Below are 15,173 nucleotides of genomic sequence, written 5' to 3' on the forward strand. Positions count from 1 at the left end.
CCAACCGGGGCAGCCCGTTCAAACGTTTCATCACCTAATCAGGAAATTCTTCCCACTGTTCAAGTAGTGACACAGCGGGGTTCCATCTTCACTGCGTGTTATTAATGTGTGCTGTTGCCGCGATCCAACCCAAAACAAATTTCTGCCCCTGGGCACTACGGCATAATTAGTACGCGGGAAGATTAGAGATGTCCAGTGAGTTCATGCCGTTTCCAGAAGAACCAGCAAAAGACACCTCAATACTAACAGTAGCTTTGGCTATCCCAGGAAAGCTACCCCAGCCTTGGAGATGCTAAAAGACACCCCTGGTATCATACAAATGTGCATGTGGTCCATCAGCATCCAGAGACAGCAGAGAGTAACTGAAGGTGAGCAGTTCTGTCAATTACTTTAAAAGCCAAGGAGCTCCATTCTCCTAAATGAGATAGTTGAATCCCACATGCTTTATTCAGAATAAACTATTTATTTTGTCAATTCTGAAATGTCACAGTCTTCCTGAAAAAGCTTTTGCTTCTTGGGCTGTTTAGTTTGCTTGCATGAAGCAGTGGATCTCTCAGAAATCAAGATGTCTGTAAGTTTTGTGGGACTTCAGCTCTGGTCCCTTCACCCCCCACAGGCAACTGAGGACCTCTTGCTTTGTCTCAGGCTTGCTGGCACGACCAGATGGTCCTTCCAATGACAGAGTCCTGTTTGCAGGCCCTTTAAAAGGGCAGTAAAGTGACCACATGATTTATTAGCTGGTATAAACACACCCAATCATCTGCTTCCATAACTATGCCTGTGGTCACACCACCACCAGGACTGACCCTTTGGCCTGGGAAAGATTAAAATATGGTTCCAGTGAGACAGTGTTCTTCTGGAATACATCCCTGAAATGTCAGGTCCTCAAATCCAAAGCCTATTTCTGAGTTAGTGCCTACCCTAAAGGGAAAGATTTTCATACCTAAGATCAGTAACATTCTTGACCTCTGAGCATTCCTTAATCAATCAGATTTGTCTAAAGAAAACTCACTTGACAGGAAGTAATGTAATAATCTGTTTTCCTGTATTTTTTAATATCAATGTAGGAAAAATTAAGTCCATGAGAAAGGCTTATCCCCAGCATTAGAGCTTCCTTAGCACATTCTTTCCTAGGAATATCCTGGACTACTTAAAGCTGCTAGAGGAAACCCACCAGATTCCCACAGGGGTGGTTACTGCCTTCAGCATAGGCTGGAATTGCTTTAGTGAAGTATAGCTAGACCAGAGCACAGTGTGAAGAGGAGAGCAGACAGAAGTATCAGTTGCTGATTCCCAGGAATGCCTGAGTAGTTACATATTTGTTCCGTGGTACACTCCTGTGCTAAACACTGAGGCTTTTATAGAAACTCTGCAGTCATTGGCAAAATTGTCCCTGTTCTCAGTAGAATTTATCTCCTGTTTGGCTGACTTATAGTTAAAGATCCATTTCTTTCTAGGGTGTACAGCCAGAAAGCAGGGTAGAGAGGATTTGAAGTACTAATTTCAAAGGTGTGCAAAAGTGTTTCTTTGTCAGTGATGGAATAAAATGACACGGTCTTCTTTTGTAGCTCCAGGAAAACTCCAACCTTCAGTGGTTTGTCCTTGTGTAATAATGTTTCTTGATCCTTATGCCATGCTGACAGCTGTTTTTTAGGACCCAGCCATTCTACACACCAGGAATGCTCAGTTCTTCCCAATTTGTCCCTTTTACCAATCATTTCGTGAGCAACTCCAACAGCCCATCCATCACTGTCCTTGGTAATTACTTCCCAGTAGTGGCACCCAGTAGAGAAGCCCTGTGAACACATCACTTGGCTGATGGAGAATCTCTTGGGTGATGGTTGATAAGTGGTCAGGTGGCTGGAAACCATCACTCTCCTGTTCTGGGCTGTGAGTGCCAAGCGCTCGTGTACTCTTGTGGGGTCCAAAGTCACATCATCTGCCCCTGCAGGACAGAAAGGAAAATATTCTCACATGCAGGCAACAAAAAGGCAGGTGCATCCCTGCTCCAGAAGAGAAATGAAACCCAATGACATACCATAAACCTGAATCAAAGTTCAAGAATCCTCAACCAAGCACTATCAACCACCCTGGACATACTGAAATATTTAGCAGGCACAACTGTGTAAATATCCATGACAGACTCATATGCACCCCAGTGGAAAGGTGAAAGTACCTTGCACCCTACAAGATGGATTTTATTCCTAGCCACAATCTTTTTAAAATAAAAATAGTTCTTAGATATTTTATCAGCAAAAACATTTGTTTTCTGTGTTACGCTATAGCTGTAGTAGTGTGTTGATTGTAAAAATGTTTCTGTCAAAATGATGAAGAATTCAACTAACAACTAGAGTAATTACAGCTTAACAGCAAAGATCAGTGAGGTGCAGTAACTGCCTGTACACCAGCTCAGACTCTGCAGCCAGCACAAGCTACCACACAGCTTACATCAAACAGGTTTCTTATATCTTTTTCATCCTACATCTGCAGTAGGGTACAGTGTTACATTATATGTCAGTAACTGATCCATTCATGGCAACTCCACTGTGTTTCTATGCTTGGGTAAACAGCCACATCTGCTTATGGTGGCAAGGACAGTTTTCTTCAGCAAATCCAGTCGTAGGGTCACCTGAAGACTCCTGCTGGCTTGGATACTTACACTGAGAAAACTGGCTGGAAATGGTTGGTTCAGGACTTTTAGCTGCAGACTCTGGAGATGATGAGCTGACACTTGGCTCCTGGTATAAGTCTGAAGGCTGCACTAAATACAAAAATAGGTGAAGTGTTAAGGTATTTCTGCAAAATGTACACAGAAAATACATTTTGTACAGAAAGCTTCTAAAGGAAAATAAACCTTGAATAAAGCCAGCTACTGGCTCAAGTACAAAACAAGGAGTTGCTTTTTATGATTGTATAAATTACAAAGGACATGTAGGCAAACATTTTTACCCAAAATTAACAAAACACTCTATGCTGGTGTGGTCAGAAGGGAACTGTCAGAAGAGTAAGATGGGTAAAGCAGTTGGATTGTTCTATGCAGATAAAGCAGTTTCTGTCTTAAAAATTTTTACAGCGTCCTTTATTGTTTTGCTGAGTATTGTGTTTCTTATTTGCACATGCATTTCATAAGCACAAAGTAATTTTTTACTCTATTTGCTAGATCCATTGCCTTTAAGAAAAATATTTCAAAATAAGGGAAACTCACCTGCTGGGAGTTGCTGAGCACAATTCTCCAAGAGTAAAATTTCCAACTTTCTCTTAAGATCTTCTACAGCACTTTTGATAACATTAAGTTTCTCATCAAGTGTAATTTTATTTATTGTTGAAGGTGAGCCTTCATATGTCTTCCTCTCAGATAAGTCACTCTAATAATGACAAAGTATCAAGGGAAAGATGTAAACAATAGCAGTTACTTCACTGCACAGATCAAATATAAAGCCCCAGTGGAAAAAGAGCAGTGATCTCTCCAAGAATCTTATTCTTTGTATCAAAAGTTTTCTTTATAGGACAGTTACCTGAGCAACCCAAAGTGAAATCTTACAGAAAATAGTGAAGGATATTCTTATTAAAAAATAAAAAGACTGTATTTTCCCTAAGAAAACTGAAAATGTGACTAATTTTTCTTTGTATATATATATATATATATATATATATATATATATATATATATATACAATTTCTGTAAACAGTCATATGAATATACAAAGTTACTCTTTTTAAACTTCCTTCTTCTTCTAGAACTGAAACCAAAAGTTTGAAAATGTAGTGCAAGGAAAGGGTAAACTTAGTTTGCCTAAATTTAGAAATTGTGGAAATCTACATCTGAAGTTCCTCTCTTAGAATGTGAGTGCAGTCTGTAGGAGGAAACAGCCTTTTCGAGGCTGGATTAATCTCCTTTGCAAGTGGATATCTCAAGTAGGCCAGATAACTCTGAAAGTACCCATCTGCCCTCACTGCCTGCAACAGGAGCCTGGATCAGGTTAATTCCAATGTGGGCACCTGTGCCTGGATCCTGGAGGTCCAATTCTGTCTCACGGCACTGCCACACCCAGTGAGCCTCACTCCTAATTCCTGCTGGCTAACTTGCATCACTTGGCGCTGTTATTCTCAACATCAAAACAGGCTCTGCACAATCTGAAGTGCTTTAACTGCGTCTTTTGAGGGCCCTTGACATGTTTTCCCCAAGAAAGTTGTTAAAAAATATTTCATAACTCTGTGAGTTCTTTAACTTGCATACCTATGTGTAAATACAAATTCTGGAAAATAAAAAGATCATGAAAGATCTTGACTTTAGAGTTGACTGAGGACTGGATTTCAGCACTGCAGCTCCCATTTCATTCCAGCTCACCAATATCCTTGGAAACAAAGCTAGTTCTGAATTGCATTCCCAGCCTGGGCCTCTTATAGTACTTTTTTTCTCTGAATTTCTCACTCCAAACTCTCCCTGCTGACAGCAGTGTCCATGGATTGGCACCATTGTCTCTATGACAGTGATGCAGTGGGGACCTCAAAGGTGCTCTGTACATATTCAGCTATCCCAGACATTGAGCTTGAGATTTTCTACTCATATTCTGCCACTTCATTTCATCACTTACAGTTAGGTCTTTGATGTCTGTGAGCTGGCAAATAGTCTCTTCAATTTTCTGCTGAGCAGCTTTTTGCTCTTGTTCAATGACCATCAGTGTGTTTCTTTCCTGTCTTTCAACATATTCCTTCATGCAACAGAAATCTTTAATAATCTGGCTTTTGATCTGAGATGTATATTCCTGAAAGGCAGAAAATATGGAGTTCATTGTATGGTTAGAAAAGATGAATTGAATATGAGAATTTCTGCCCCATCTAATGCGCTCTTTTACTGACCCCTGCAGACCAGAAAACCTTATTCAAAGGAATAAAATACATTTGATGCTACCCTGTATTACATGCAATGAGATTTGGGGCATGTTAAGGATCATGACTATTTTGTGGCCAGTGCACTCTGCTTGAAAACTCAGAAAGTTCAATATTCCCTCTTATGATTTATAATTTTCATCTAAGTGTATCAGAAACATTCAGGCTATTCCTGGGATAAGCAGAAAAATGCAACAATGCACAACTCCAGTGACCTTTGTGCCAGCCAAGACACAAATTAGCGCAGCTGATGCCGTATATTCATCCTCATCAGTATAAACAGAATTGTGACAGAAAAGAAGGAAATAAAAAGGCAGATTCCTGCTCTGAACTGGAAGGCAACCCTGCAGTCAATCACATCTCCAGTCCAGAACAGTGGAAACAGAAAGTTACTGTAGGTGATGAATGTACAGTGTGTACCTTTGTTTTACTGAGATCTTTCCTCAACAGGTGGATGGTCTCTGCAGTTATTTCTGGTTGCTTGGAGCTCTCCCATATCTCTTCCTCCTTTAAAGTGACACATTGGACTATTTATCCATACAACCCTCAGAAGAAGCATTACTAGGTTAAGCAGCAGGATAATAAAAATTCCCTACATCACTGACATTAGTTAAGCAATGGACTGGTTGAAGAGGTGCCTGAAATTCTAAGTAGGAATAATCGCAATGAAGTCCACATCACCAGTCACCAATTAATGACATGTTCAACTATAATTGTGAGCTTCAATACAGGCTTAGCTTGACTGAAGAACATACATTTGTGCCAAAATAATGAAGGTCAACATATCTTTCTCATCTCGTCCTCTGGGAGTTGTTTTAAACGGAGACCTAGATCATAAACCTGTCCCATTTTGTACCATAAAGCTGGGTGGAGCTGTAGCACTGTCTAATAATGTTATTTGTGCTTCCAGCAGTCTCCAATGCAATGCTGATGCAACAAATAACACCCAGCACAAAGAAGTCAGTTATTACTATTGTGCATCAGCTGAATACGTACAGCTATTAGTTCTTCTAATTCAGCTATGCAGCTCTCAATGTGTCAGACACCACCAGTGAGCCCCAAACACTGTGCTAGCCGAACCCATCAACTCAGTGTGTTTCTGTGCCGTGGGATGGAGCCCCGGGCCACGCTGGGGATGACGTGGGATGGAAACCCGGGCTGTCCCAAGGGTGCCGCTGGGTGCTGTCCCAGAAAGTCGTGGGCAGGAGTCCCTGGGTATCGGGGGATGTCGCCCGGGAATGTCTCGGGGGAGTCGGGGATATCACCTCGGGATGTCATCCCGGAATGTCCCGGGGTGCCGCAGAGGAGCCCCGGGCTGTCGGGGGGTGAAGCTCCGGGTGTCGGGAGATGGAACTCAGGGATGTCGTGGATGGAGGCCCGGGCTGCCTCCGGCCGTACCTTCTCCCCAGGTCCCCGCCCTGCCGAGCTCCGGTCGTTGCAGGCAGCAGCTCCATAGGGATCCGGGTTGTCCTGTGTTTCCAATTCTTCCTTCAGCTCCCGCGGGATGAGGCTGAGCAGCGCGGCCAGCTCGCGGTTGGGCCGCAGGTGCCGCAGCTCGAAGGCGCGGCGGCAGAGCGGGCAGGCGGCGCGGGGCCGCCCCGCGCAGTAGCGGAGGATGCAGCCCCGGCAGAAGCTGTGGCCGCAGCCCATGAGCCGCACCGGCTCCGCGAAGAGCTGCAGGCAGCAGGAGCAATGCAGCTCCAGGACGCGCTGCAGCCGCTCGAGCTCGATGACGGCGGCCATGGCCCGGCCCGGGGCAGTTTCGATTTCCTCGGGCGCCTCCTCCGGTGCCGAGAACGCCCCGGGCCGCGCCGGTTCCGCCCCGCTCTGCTCTGTTCTCTGCTCTTCTCACGTGCCTTGGTCGCAGGATTTGCGTTGCCGGTGGAAATAGACTGACGCAGAACTCTCTAGGGCCTGGCCTTGACTTTCACTGACTGTCCAGAAAAGTCCCCGTTATCTGCACTATTTCATTTCCACCGTGAATTTCCCGATTTTGTAACAGTGAGAGTTGCTGACATGGGCAGTCTGCTGACCCAGCCGGGAGAGCAATGGCACAGCTCAGCACAGTGCAGACCCTGTCTGATTAAGTCCAGGCTACTGGAAGGACCAAACCCTTCTGAGGTCATCCCAAACTACTCAGGTCATCTCAAAATAACAGTTTACAAATGAAGACTGACATTGTTCCTTGTACAAGTCAAGAGCTGCTTTCTGTTGATTTCAGGAGCTGCAGAATTAGGCTGTTTAACAGGATTGCTGAAACTACCATGTGAGTTAGAGCGAATGGGATTGTGTGGGGACAGAGCCTGGAACCCAGGGAAATTGATGGGAGCATATCAACAAGTAAAACTGCTGCACATTGCTCAGAGCTGGACAATGAGCTGGCTGAGAAAGGCAGAATAATGAGCCAACTCTAACAGTTTCTTCACAGTATTGGGCGAGTGGAGGTGGGGAAAAAGAAGAATTAGTGTCACTAATTCCTGCAAGTATTGGCACTTCTCATTTCTGCAAAAAAAGAACTATTTTTAGTATCTCAAGACCAGCTGGCAATTGTCAGCAGAAGGTGGAAGCCTCACCAGAAACTTGGTCTCCAAGACTTCCTCCTGATTTGCAAACTAAAGCTATCTGTAAAGAAGAATTAAATGTGTGAATGACTTGCTGCTTGGTAGAACCAGATCTCAGACTTTGTGTTGAGGCATGAGAACACTCAGTGCTCTGTGTCAGCCAGTGCAATTTCCATCAGTTCCTGCACACACTGGTATCTGATGAGAAGTCTTCCCTCCAACACTGAACACCGGTGTTCATCCATGGAGTGTTTGCAAGCAAATCACAGAAGAAAATACTTTTAAAACTTGTTTCTGCCTTTCAGTGTTCAGTCTAATCAAGCTCATTAAGCTTCATCTGTTCACTGAGACAGTCTGTTCATCCTGTACTCTTGATGTGTTCCCTGGGGCACCGTGTGGGATTGTGCTTTGGAAAAAATTCATTGGATGTTGGAGTTGCCACTCACATAAAAGCCAAACGGTAGAGACTGTTGAAAGCAAGGAGCTAGGAGCATCTGTGTGATTCCATTACAGAAGTGATTCCATTACAGTATTCTCTACAATTTAAACTTGGCTTGTTTTTTTTATTATGCCAGAAATGTAGTGCTGTAAAAAACATTCACCCCACTCTGTTGAAAACAACCCTGTCCCTATGTGGCCAGGTGGAATGTAGCTGCCTGCCTGCTCCTCCCTGTGGACATCAGGGTTGAGTGATGACTCTATTCAAGGCATCCATCCACTCCCTCTGCTTGCTGTCATTCTCACAGAGAAACACAAACTCTCTCGCTGGCGTGACCAGAGTGATCACTGGTTTTTTCTTCTTCACACAGACTTTCTGGGGAAAGTCAACTCGTACTTCATATCCCTCATCCCTCCTTCCAATGAAAACCTGGCCCTGTGCAAATGCATCCTGAAAAGAAGGAAGCAGAAGACAGAAATTAGCCAGCAGACAGTGGAGCTCCAGCAGATACTGCTCTATCCAGGCATGGAACAGGATCTGTGGATGCAGGGAGAGGAACCTATCACATGGACTTGTGACACCAGCAGGGAACACACAAAAGGGTTATTTTGCACTCACAGGTATTCTCAGGAGGAGAAGGTAGGGGCCCAATCTTCTAGAACTGGTTGGTACTTGTTCAGAAGGGGCAGGGAAGGACATTCCCATGGCTAAAGCAGTGCTAAGAAGCAGGATACTGAGGCTGTCAAGCCGCTGATACTGGAATATTGCTCATCTTGGCTAAGGTTACAGACACAGAGGCATGTGGGCTGGGGCAGAGGGGGCATGAACACCACAGGCAGTAGCAGTTACTTTTAAAAGATCTTCCTCACACCCACTGTACAGGCCATAGTTCCCAACCAGTTCAGCTTCAGAGACATATTGTGGCAAGGGAGATGAGCTCTTGAGGCTGGGCCTCCTCCACTCTGGCACAGCCACTGGAAAAGGTGGATGAGAACAGACCCTTCCTCCCCACCTGCTTCATGAAAGGGCTGTGGAACAGAGAACACTCCTCTTACCAGTGGATTTTTAAAGTACATCAGGTTCCTTTCTTGAGAATCCAAGGAGAACCAGCGTACCTTAAAGGCCTCCTTCTGCTGCAAGGAAATGGTAGAAATTCTTTAAAGACCCAAGTCTCAAGGTGGACTTTGGTCTATTCAAATCCAAGGACCACGTAAATGACTTGGAGCTGGAGTTCAGTTTCCTTCATCCCTGCAACTGGGGATGCTGTGTGCAGCCCTCAGCCCTCTCTTCCCCCTGGGCTCAATTTACATTCAATGACAATCCTTTGGGCAGGGAAGTAGTCAAATTAACAGGATTAAGGAAGTTGCATGAAATGGACTGAAGGCACTGCAGAGAACAACCCCTGAGCCAGTGGTGATAGGGAAGAGAGTGAACAATCAATTTCAACAATCTGATCAGGGAGGTTGTCCCTGGAATTTTGGGTGTATAATACTAGTTGGTTTTTTTAAGTACTAATTCCACCAGCTACACTTACCTGACCATTCCTGGCTGACCAGCTCCAGGCTGAACTGGAGAGGCCTCTTCTAGGACTCACCTCAGTTTAAGCAGAATTTAGGCCTCAGGAAAAAAAACCACAAAATCTTTCATGTTCTGTGCAAGTACCTGCAGAAGAGGTGCTGGAACGGTGGCACAAGCTGGGCCAAAACCCAGCATAATCAGCATTGCACCACTGAACTTTATAATGGCACTTGGCTCATGGTTCACTCAGAGGCAAGAAGTGGCTGTGTTCAAACAAGACCTCAGATATTTATCTCCTCTTTCAGCAGTGCCCAAAACCTCGCTCTTCTGTTCCAAGAGTACTGGCCCAAACACTTACCACAATAAAACAAACCAAACTACTGGCTTCACTGCAGAGAAATTTGTTCAAATGACACTTTGCTGCTCTAAGTAGATGTGACTTAAGTGCAACTGACTCCAAGTGAAACAGAGAAGTGGGGGGGTCAGCACGTCATGTTCTGCTGTAGCAGGAGCTGCAGTTAGCAGATACAGCAATCCATGGGGTGTTGTGTAACAGCACTTTGCATGTCCATTGACAGCTAATTCACCTTGCTTACTCTTTGATGATTCTTTTCCCCAATCCATTTTTCACACAAAATAAAACATGGTCCCAAATAACATGACAGGCTTGAATAAAATGTCTTTTATCAACCCAGGAAGCAGAGGGTCACTGAGCAAATCTTTTATGAGTCAGCATCTCTGAACTACCAAATATTCTCTATCTGGAATGATCCTGTTTGTGTAATGCCGTGTATGCACTTACTTTTGGTCCTGTTTTCTCCATATAGCCTTCTTTGACAAAATTTCTTGTGATCCTGGGTATGAGCTAGAAGAACACAAACACAAAAAAGTCTGTGTCTGTCCCAACCGAAACCAGGACAGGCTGTCTCATTCAAGATTGCATTTCTGTTCTGTTTTTGTCAAAGTTAATCACCATCAATTGTGGCTTTTGGGGTCTGGGATTTTTTTGGCTGCTTGGTAAAGGGAAGACTGAAGTGAGAAGAAACATAACATTTTTGACAGATTACACTGTATAAGGATCACATGGAGACTTTAAGGCCTTAAATGCTGTTATTCAGTGTGGCACTCCCTTCTACCTCCTCTGTCCATTCCCTGGACCTAAGTGCTGCTTTTTGAACACCTGACTCTGACAGAAGAAGTGAGAAAATGTTCTCCCATGCTATATTTGGCTAGACTGCTTCAAGCTCTGTTCAGTTCTCACCTCAGGCTCAGGGACATTTGGGAAGGTGGTTCTGAGATAATGGTAACGTGCTGCCCGAATAGCATTGAACCAATCAACAATCTCCTGGGAAAACAGCAAACACAAACATAAAGATTAACAAGGAGAGTAAGAGCACTGCTTCTCCAAAATGCCCTTCTCCTTTCTTGTGACCTCTTTGTGAAGAACTACTTTCTCCCCAAGGGGCAGAGAGAGTCAGTGATTTGTCCAAGACACCTGAAAAACATTGATCCTTGAAAATAATTTAAGAATGCCCCTCCTGGGAGGTCCAAGACATTCTCAACATGGACAGTCACCCAAGTCTGTATACACAAGTTTTTTTCAGTTGATTCAGTTATGGGTTGTTTAAAAACCTCTGTACCTGGAAAGACACAAGAACTCTGTTGAAGGAAGAAACAGAAATCTAACAATATTTACAGAGATACTTAAAGAAATTATTTTAAAATTATCATTATTGGCTTGGAAGTAATGTAGAACAATATTCTGTATGCATGTGAAGAATGTAATGAAATTGTGTAAAACAATGAGGCAGCTACCTTACACAGATTTACATCCATGCACCACTTAAGATTATCCAAAGGGTGAGGTTGAATATCTGCCCCAACAGAAAAGGAGCAAGTTGCTACAGTTAGGAGTATCAAATTCTGCAACCTCCTATATTCTACAAGTCTTAGTGATGCCAAGTAAAACCAGATCTTGCAGACACAGTAACTCTTCCAAAATACAGATCCAACATCTAAGCAACTTGCTTCCTCCAGAATCTCCGTTATATTCACCTTTGCACTTTCGTGATAGACGAACAGGTTCCTTGTTTGACCATCTGTGATGTATGTGATCTGCAGGCCATGACTGTGTCCTATTTTCTCCACCTGGAACATTGCATTCAGAGTCTCAACGCTGATAACAGCTTTTGGACCTTTGGACTGTGAAATGAAAAGCATCACTGTATTAAAGTGCTTTTAGGGAATGCATTGCAGGACAGATCAGCTGTATGAGACCTAGACCCCTACTGAATAGAAAGCAGACATCCTAAAATATCTGAATATTGGATATACCTGAAACATAAAGCCTTGATTACATGCAACATAAAACCACTTACAAAGATTCCTTGACCAATGCTGGGTCACTATTAAAGAGGGTTGGGTCTGCATTGCAAGGGATAGGTCTATCTCCAGCCTCTGAGTTAGAGAACAATTAGCTACAGTCTCTCACAGAAAGGAGTTGTGTTGAGGACCCTGCTGCAGGAGCTGATGAGAGGGTATTTTGGTAATGTAAGAGGTAACAACTTCCAGCAGATCTCGTCTTAGTCTTGCTATTCAAGTATTGGCTATTCTGCCAGTTGAATAGCATTTCCTTTGTTCACTAAGGAATCCATTTCCTTTGTTCACTAAGCAAAAGGAGGCTGCAGGGTTGAGATAAGGGATGAGCAAAAGAACTAAATCCAAAATTGCCCAATATACCACATAAGTTAATGGGGAAACATGTGGACTCCTCAAAGTACAGGCTGGCTGTAGAACTAGAGATAAAGCAACTTGTGCTGGGTTTTGCTCACAAAGAGCAAGATCTGAGGGTGGGTGTTGACCTGCTACCTATGGTCAGCTCTGGCTGAAGAACTCACTTCTTTGCCATAGTACTTCATCACCCCTTCCTTTGCTGACAGGAGAAATTGCCTCTTCTGGAACTGTCTGCGTCCCTTCCCAAGCTTCCAGAGGCATCCTTCACGGCTGCCTGCAGACCAGACAGAAAAGTGTCAGAAGGGTGGCACAAGGGCAGAACTATTGAGCTAAGGGTGATGTGGCACAGTTTCAAGTCTCTTCTCCATCTGAGAATTTTTCCCTCATATGAAAAAATCAGTGGAGAAATAGAGAACAGTAAGATCTGAATACATCCTTACACTTTGTAAGTGCCTTTTCTTAGAAGTTTCTTCTCGAAGCAGTGACTGCACATCCAGCAGTTCAAATGTGACAAGCCCACCTTAGAGATCTCCAAACTGCCAACAGAACATTATGCTGCTGGCCGTGAGGCTGAGACCTCCCTGACAATCCTTTTACCTGCAGAACAGGGATCTTGGCAGACTTGGGTGTCAAGAAATTCCCCACGCTCATATTTAGCACTAATCCACTGCTGTCTTAAAACCCTGAAAGAGGAAAACATGGATAAAGCTGATCTGTGTCTACTCTAGTTTCACCAGCCAGCCAGGGAGACCTATAAAGGAAGCAGATGTAAAGGTCTGCAGCAGTGAATACACCATCAACTTACATGCAGTCACGGGACTTGGGGATGTAATAGTACGGAGGGACCTTCGCCTCATATTTAGCTTTGGCCCAGAGATTCCCGTGGTTCTTCATAAACTGAAATACAAAATAAATTACAGTTAGGTGTGCCACTGCAAACCAACACCATGTCATGAACATAAAATGGGACTTGTATCAAAGGGAGCACTTTTTGCTGAGTTTTGCAGTTACTCTCAGTGTCTATTTATATAAATTTATAAATTCCCTTTGGCATTACAGTTTGCTATTTTTAGGTGGATACACCTTTTTCAGTATTTACAGTTGTGAACCATGTGTGAAGGAATACAAAACTGTGGTTGTTGATGAAAAGAACAAAAGAAAATTAGGAGAAAATTTGTTTGTGATCTCCCTATTCCTTCATCTTTTCCCAGATGTTAACTGTAATTGTATTATTAACACAATTCAACTGAATTCTGAGAGGCTGAATCAATATTTAAGATTATGTTGCTTTCTTAATTTAACATACTACTGGGAAGTATTTGTGGGTTTCTAAACCACAGTGAAAAGTTTCTGTGTATATAAAAATACACACTACAGACCGTTAGGAACATAGTCACCTATCAGTGTAATTTGATTGAGCAGGTCATAAAAAAAACCCTAAAGTTGCCCATGCAGTTAACTTGGCTCTGTGTGTCTCTGTTGCACTGTCCATGGTGGATGGCATAGGAATTGCATGGCAGAGGAGGTTATGAAATGTGGAGAATTACTGCTTTTTCCTCTGTACCTCTATTAAACTGCTCTCCCAGAAGTCAAGCCGAAGGGATTTGACCCTGCTGATTTCAGGGAGATTGCGATGAATTCCGGAGCAATTCAAACAAATGAATATTCCAAGTTTGTAAGAAGCCCACTCTGGATCTAGATAAAAACATAAACAATCAATTAATACACAGGAAAAGGCATAACCACTGGCAAGGGTGAAAACCTGCATCTGATGCACAGCCCAGGCTTCACACCTGGGCTCGAATCCCACCCCGTTGTTTATGGCTGTCACTTCACTGCGTTCAGAGAAGCAATACCTGCTTTCCCCAGTGAACAATGTAGCTCCTGCGTTTGTTCATCCTGCAACTGCCAATTTGCTTTAAAATTATGGTGACTATGCAGGCAGGTGAGTGGTGATGGAAAAGCTCAGCTAATTATTAGTTCTGCATGAAAAGCTGCTGTCACTGAATTAAGAATGGAAGGAAGGTGCCGGCAGTGTGCACTACTGAGAGTACAACCACCTACAGACAGCGAGGACTGTCCGCTGCCCGTGAAGGCTCCTGCTCTTTCCTGCTGCTACATCCCCTGAAGCAACTTTGACAGGTGCATCCCTATAGGCATTGAGTGTTCTAGAAAGACCATTTCCTTGGATTGCACCACCATCCACTTCTCCCTACCACGCTAAACAGAAGCAACTTGACGCCTTCTTCAGCTCCTGCTGGCACCCGCCCGACCCACCGGAACGGGCACTGGCGCCAGCCCGGCGCGGGGGCGCCGCCGGGTTTTCCGTGTTTTCTCTGTCCCAACCCTTGCGCAGAAATATTCCCCGAGCTGGAAATCCACCCCACGCACCCTCCTCCTCCTCCTCCTGCAGCCTCATGCCCTGTCCACAAATAACCCGGGGAAGCGCCTGGTGCTGAGGTCGTTTCCTGCCCCCGGCTGCGGTTCCCCGGCCCCCGCGGGGAGAGCCGTGTCCCGGAGCGGGCAGCGCCGCGGGACCGTCCCACAGCCGCCCTGCGGGACACGGGGCGAGGGTCCCCGCACGGACCGAGCGGACACAGCTGCTGACCGGGACGAGCAGCGCCCAGACGGCGCCACAACCCGAGGGGGCGGCCGGTCCCTCGTTACGGCCGCTGTCCGCTGTGAACCGGGTCCTGGGACCGAGGGGCGCTGCCCGGCGGAGCCGCCTTACCTGGGTCCCCGCAGTCGGCGCAGCGATCGTTACCGGTCCCGGCCGCCCTCTGCAGCGCCAGCAGCAGCGCCTTGTTGCGCTCGTAGTCCATCGCCCCCGTGCCCGGCGCGCAGTCCGCGGAAGGCTCAGCCCAGCCGGGAAATGAGGAACCGGAGCGGCCCCGGCGCCCGGGACGCCCCGTCCCCTCCCGTGTCCCCGGGCACCTCCTCCTACAGGCGGTTCGGGGCGCGCTGCTCCCCCGGCCCGGCCCGGCCCGGCCCGGCCCGCGCCCCGCGGGCACCCGCCCACCGTCCCCGGCCTG

The 15,173-nt window shown here is 45.4% G+C and overlaps 2 protein-coding genes across 2 annotated transcripts; both read right to left on the reverse strand.

The window, feature by feature from the left end:
- Nucleotides 1-1,023: 1,023 nt before the first annotated feature.
- On the reverse strand, nucleotides 1,024-6,711 carry RNF135 (ring finger protein 135). The gene is made up of 6 exons (XM_005526690.3): nucleotides 6,289-6,711; nucleotides 5,311-5,397; nucleotides 4,596-4,766; nucleotides 3,206-3,365; nucleotides 2,660-2,761; nucleotides 1,024-1,945 (listed from the first exon to the last, which is right to left on the reverse strand). Exons 1-6 carry the CDS (start codon nucleotides 6,631-6,633, stop codon nucleotides 1,410-1,412), a joined length of 1,401 nt encoding a protein of 466 aa, XP_005526747.2. The 5' UTR covers nucleotides 6,634-6,711; the 3' UTR covers nucleotides 1,024-1,409.
- An 861-nt stretch (nucleotides 6,712-7,572) lies between these two features.
- On the reverse strand, nucleotides 7,573-14,995 carry ADAP2 (ArfGAP with dual PH domains 2). Its single transcript, XM_005526691.3, has 10 exons — nucleotides 14,873-14,995; nucleotides 13,706-13,836; nucleotides 12,947-13,038; nucleotides 12,739-12,824; nucleotides 12,306-12,415; nucleotides 11,464-11,610; nucleotides 10,670-10,753; nucleotides 10,211-10,273; nucleotides 8,946-9,023; nucleotides 7,573-8,340 (listed from the first exon to the last, which is right to left on the reverse strand). The coding sequence occupies exons 1-10, from the start codon at nucleotides 14,961-14,963 to the stop codon at nucleotides 8,131-8,133; spliced, it is 1,092 nt and encodes a 363-aa protein (XP_005526748.1). The 5' UTR covers nucleotides 14,964-14,995; the 3' UTR covers nucleotides 7,573-8,130.
- Between the last annotated feature and the right edge of the window lie 178 nt (nucleotides 14,996-15,173).

The sequence above is a fragment of the Pseudopodoces humilis genome, chromosome 21 (genome assembly GCF_049639895.1).
Source record: "Pseudopodoces humilis isolate 2021_Gansu_Grassland_sample_001 chromosome 21, ASM4963989v1, whole genome shotgun sequence".
NCBI lineage: Eukaryota > Metazoa > Chordata > Aves > Passeriformes > Paridae > Pseudopodoces > Pseudopodoces humilis.

Excerpts from the sequence above, each read along its gene's own strand:
- RNF135 (XM_005526690.3), bottom strand. The coding sequence starts at position 6,633 with ATGGCCGCCGTCATCGAGCTCGAGCGGCTGCAGCGCGTCCTGGAGCTG. Across the intron at positions 3,366-4,595 it reads CAGACATCAAAGACCTAACT|AGTGACTTATCTGAGAGGAA; the intron begins GTAAGTGATGAA and ends TGTCATTATTAG. Across the intron at positions 2,762-3,205 it reads TGCTCAGCAACTCCCAGCAG|TGCAGCCTTCAGACTTATAC; the intron begins GTGAGTTTCCCT and ends TTTTGTATTTAG.
- ADAP2 (XM_005526691.3), bottom strand. The coding sequence starts at position 14,963 with ATGGACTACGAGCGCAACAAGGCGCTGCTGCTGGCGCTGCAGAGGGCG. Across the intron at positions 13,837-14,872 it reads CGCCGACTGCGGGGACCCAG|ATCCAGAGTGGGCTTCTTAC; the intron begins GTAAGGCGGCTC and ends GTTTTTATCTAG. Across the intron at positions 11,611-12,305 it reads TGAAGTACTATGGCAAAGAA|TCCAAAGGTCCAAAAGCTGT; the intron begins GTGAGTTCTTCA and ends TTCATTTCACAG.